We start from the raw sequence: 3565 nt of genomic DNA, 5'->3' as shown, positions 1-3565 counted from the left end.
GCTGGTTAATTATCCTGGCCTGTAATTAGTGTTTCCTATTCCTCACTCCTTGCCAGCTCCTGCAGTTAATGTATCATTTCTCTCTCTGCAGAGACTCCTTTGGGAGGGTTCTGAGGCCCTGGAATGAACATTTCTGGCAGTGGCAGGATTTTGGAGATGTTCCATCTGCTACCTGTCCCACCACCCCTTGGCATCATCTCTGCTCCCTCCCACCTCAAAGTCTACATCCATCACCAAGTCTTTAGTTCTCACCTGAACACTTCTTGAACGTGTCTTTGCTTTTCCATCTTTGTGGCTCTGATTTGATCAGACCTCATCATCCTTCATTTGGACTCCTACAGTATTTTCTTAATGGGCCTTCCTGTCCTGGTCCTGCAAATGTCTCCTCTGCAATATAGGAAGAATAATCTTTCTAAATTGCCAATCAGGCTGTATGATTCTCCTACCTAAAAGCCCAACCTTTTTAGCTTGGCACATAATGTCCTGGGCAGTGTGGTCTGCCTAATTTTCTACTCCCTCTTTCACATGGTTTTTACATGGTTTTAAATTCAGAACTGCTGTAAATTTCTCCTCTCCTCCCTCCCTTACATGCCCCAATACATATGTACATGTGTGTGTGCATGCACACACACACATGCACTCCATCCATCCATGCTGCTCCATGAGCAGGAGAACAGAAGACAGGGCAGGAAAGGGATCTGATTGACTTGGGCAAGCACCCTAAGAACAATCATTAGGAAAGTGAGAAGGGACTCATTCTCTATGACTTTGGAAGATGGGACTAGAAACTATTAAGTTCATTTTAATATTCAGAATAGATATTTAACTGATAGGGACAGAGTAAAGGGACAAAGTACGTGATTAAATAGTTAATCTCACGAGGGGATTGTAAATAGAGAAAAAAAGTATGGGAGACCCCTGTAAGTTAATCATCACTCAAGAAAGTACACTTTTGTAGCAAGAAAACCATGCAACAAAAGCATGAGGCATGCTCCTCAAACAATAAAACAATGGTGGAATGAGGTCCACATCCTGCCCAGTGAGGTCAGTAAGTTATCGATTCCTAGGACATGCTTCTATGCACGAACTAAAAACAAAAATATAGGGAAAAGGTGGCATTATACTGAAACCTGAGATGATTTACCATATTTTAGTATGTTACCACCTTTTGGACCATTTCCATAGCACCATGACAGTCCCAGTATGACCAAGTAGGAACAAGAAAAGTCCCCCAGCCCAATGTGGAGGAGGAGCTGATGATGGAAGTTTGATATCTACTCAAAAATGAGGAAGGTGGTCTTTTCCCCCTCCTCCCTTTTCCTTTGATTATAAAACTGTATAGTATGACCAACAATTCTATTTCTTGTGCACTTGAGCACAGCATAAGTAACAAGGGAACATCATCACAGTAGAAATGACTGATGATATTAGAGCTGCAAAAAGTCAATGTAAAAATCTTGATAGTGAACATTAGTGCTTGAAAGGTACTGTAGAGGTATGGAGTGCCTACCAGCACATGACAAAGTCTCTGGGACATGATAACATTGTAGAGCAGAGGGTTACAGATGGCCAAATAGCAGTCATAGGCCATGGCTGACAAGATAATGAACATAAGGAAGAAAGGCAACTGTGTGGCACATGCATAATAGGAAATGGTATTTTGGTCCACAACAAAATTTACCAGCATCTCAGGACAAATGACAGTAGAATTACCAAGATCAGTGAAAGCCAGGTGTTTGATTAAAAAGTACATAGGTGTGTGTAGGTGGGAATCCACTTGGATCAAGATGATCATTCCCAGACTTCCCACCACTGTGAGTGTGTAGCTAATGAGGAAGACCCTGAAAAGTGGGGCCTGCAGCTCAGGATGCCTTGTGACTCCCATCAGAATGAATTTAGTCAGCGATGATAGATTCTGTTGGCCCATTTAGTCCAATTAGCTTTTCTGGAAAGAAACAGGTTGTTATTAGCTTCCTTGTGGTGTCATCTAAATAAAGTATAATATGTATAGACAGAAAAAAACAAAAACAAAAAACTGTAGCCCACTAAGCTCTCGGGGTGACACCCCCTTGCCTACCGCTTGTATTTCTCACAAGCGTCCTATACTAATAAATTTTTCCTTACCTATCACTCTGCCTCTCGCTGCTTTCTTTCTGCACCGAGACAGACCTATGCTCTACTGAGTCCCAAAATGCATTCTGAGGTGTCATAACCACTGAAGTTATTTGAGCACAAAGTGGGCTCCCCCAGGAAATAGTGAGTGTATCTGAGCACAAAGTGGGCTCCCCCAGGAAATAGTGAGTGTATCACCTGGAGGATTCGGGCAGAGGCTGTCTGTCAAGATGCCACAGGTGCAATTCCTGCACTGGGCATGGTCTGGGAGTCTTTGGCCCTCAAATGACATTCTAATTCCAAGATTCTGTAAATCTCTGATACAAAAGCCACATCAAGTCTTGCTGCTTCCACAGAGACTTTCCTGTTTGGGAAATTCTCTCACCTCTCTGCACATTTGTGTCTGAATCCCGTTCATGCACATACACACACACTCCACACACGCCCCTGACATGGAAATCTCTACGAGACACAGAGCATGTTACCACACACTGCGTCAAATGCTTCAAATATCTGGTGGGGGCACATCTTACACTCATTCATCTATAAAAGCTAGAGGGGGAAGGAGAGCAGGAACATAATTTGAATAACATGGGGGTGACTCCTGGTCTTCCACTCAATAAGCAGAGGCCCCAGGCCAAGCGGAGGTACGATGGGAAGTGAGCGCCTGCCACCGTATCCTCACTGTGTCTCATTCCCTGTGTGCCACTCAGAGTTGGGAGGTATCTTGAATATAGGGCTGCTGAACACAAGCCAGCTACTGCAGCTGAGGCATCACCAAAAAGCAGAAATCAGTTCCAGCCTCAAAGGACTGACTGGTGGTGCTGAACCCTATGAGAGACATGAAGTCTGTTTCTGTTGTGAGGTCTTCCAGTGGGAGTTTAAAGGGAATTTAGGTACTGTTTGATTTTTCCCTCATATGCCGACTTTAGAGGGTATCAAGGTACAACTCCACTGTGCAAGGTCTATCACCATGTCTGGTGTGGACCACAGGATGGGCAGGCCCCAGATCTTCCACTATTCTCATCTTAGAACCCCGAGAGAGCATGGTGCTGGGCACCTAGTTATTGAGTAATTGTTTAGAAGTTACTTTAGTCTTTCAGAACTGGTGTGGTAGAAGAAACACGAGTCTAATGGTTAGTGACCCAATCATGGTCCCTTCCAGTTTGGTGATTTTAGGTAAATCTCTTCCTCTCTGTGGGGCTCAGTCTCTTTATCTGTGTGTGTGGAGTATGTTGCAGGGGCTGCAGAGTGGAGAGGGGAGAAGAGTATGGATTAAATGACCTCCATTCTTCCTTCCAACATGAATGTGCTAGGATTCCGATTTTTCTGCTTTAGAGGTTGGCAAAGTTTTCCTGTAAAGGGCCAAATATTTTAGTGTCCACACACCACACAGTCTCTGTAGCAGCTATTCGGTGCTGCCATTATTGCATGAAAGTAGCAATACATGAAT

General features: G+C 44.0%; 1 protein-coding gene across 1 annotated transcript; it reads right to left on the bottom strand.

Moving 5' to 3' along the window:
• Positions 1-1150: 1150 nt before the first annotated feature.
• LOC309805941 (olfactory receptor 8K5-like) lies at positions 1151-2030 on the bottom strand (the record flags this gene model as incomplete). The annotated part of the gene is made up of 1 exon (XM_082624317.1): positions 1151-2030. The coding sequence occupies exon 1, from the start codon at positions 1925-1927 to the stop codon at positions 1151-1153; it is 777 nt and encodes a 258-aa protein (XP_082480443.1). The 5' UTR covers positions 1928-2030.
• Positions 2031-3565: the final 1535 nt, after the last annotated feature.

Source organism: Mesoplodon mirus, assembly GCF_964341445.2.
Source record: "Mesoplodon mirus genome assembly, chromosome: 6".
Classification (NCBI taxonomy): Eukaryota; Metazoa; Chordata; class Mammalia; order Artiodactyla; family Ziphiidae; genus Mesoplodon; species Mesoplodon mirus.
Note: the sequence above shows the minus strand (reverse complement) of the source record. Positions and strands in the feature narration are given on the sequence as shown.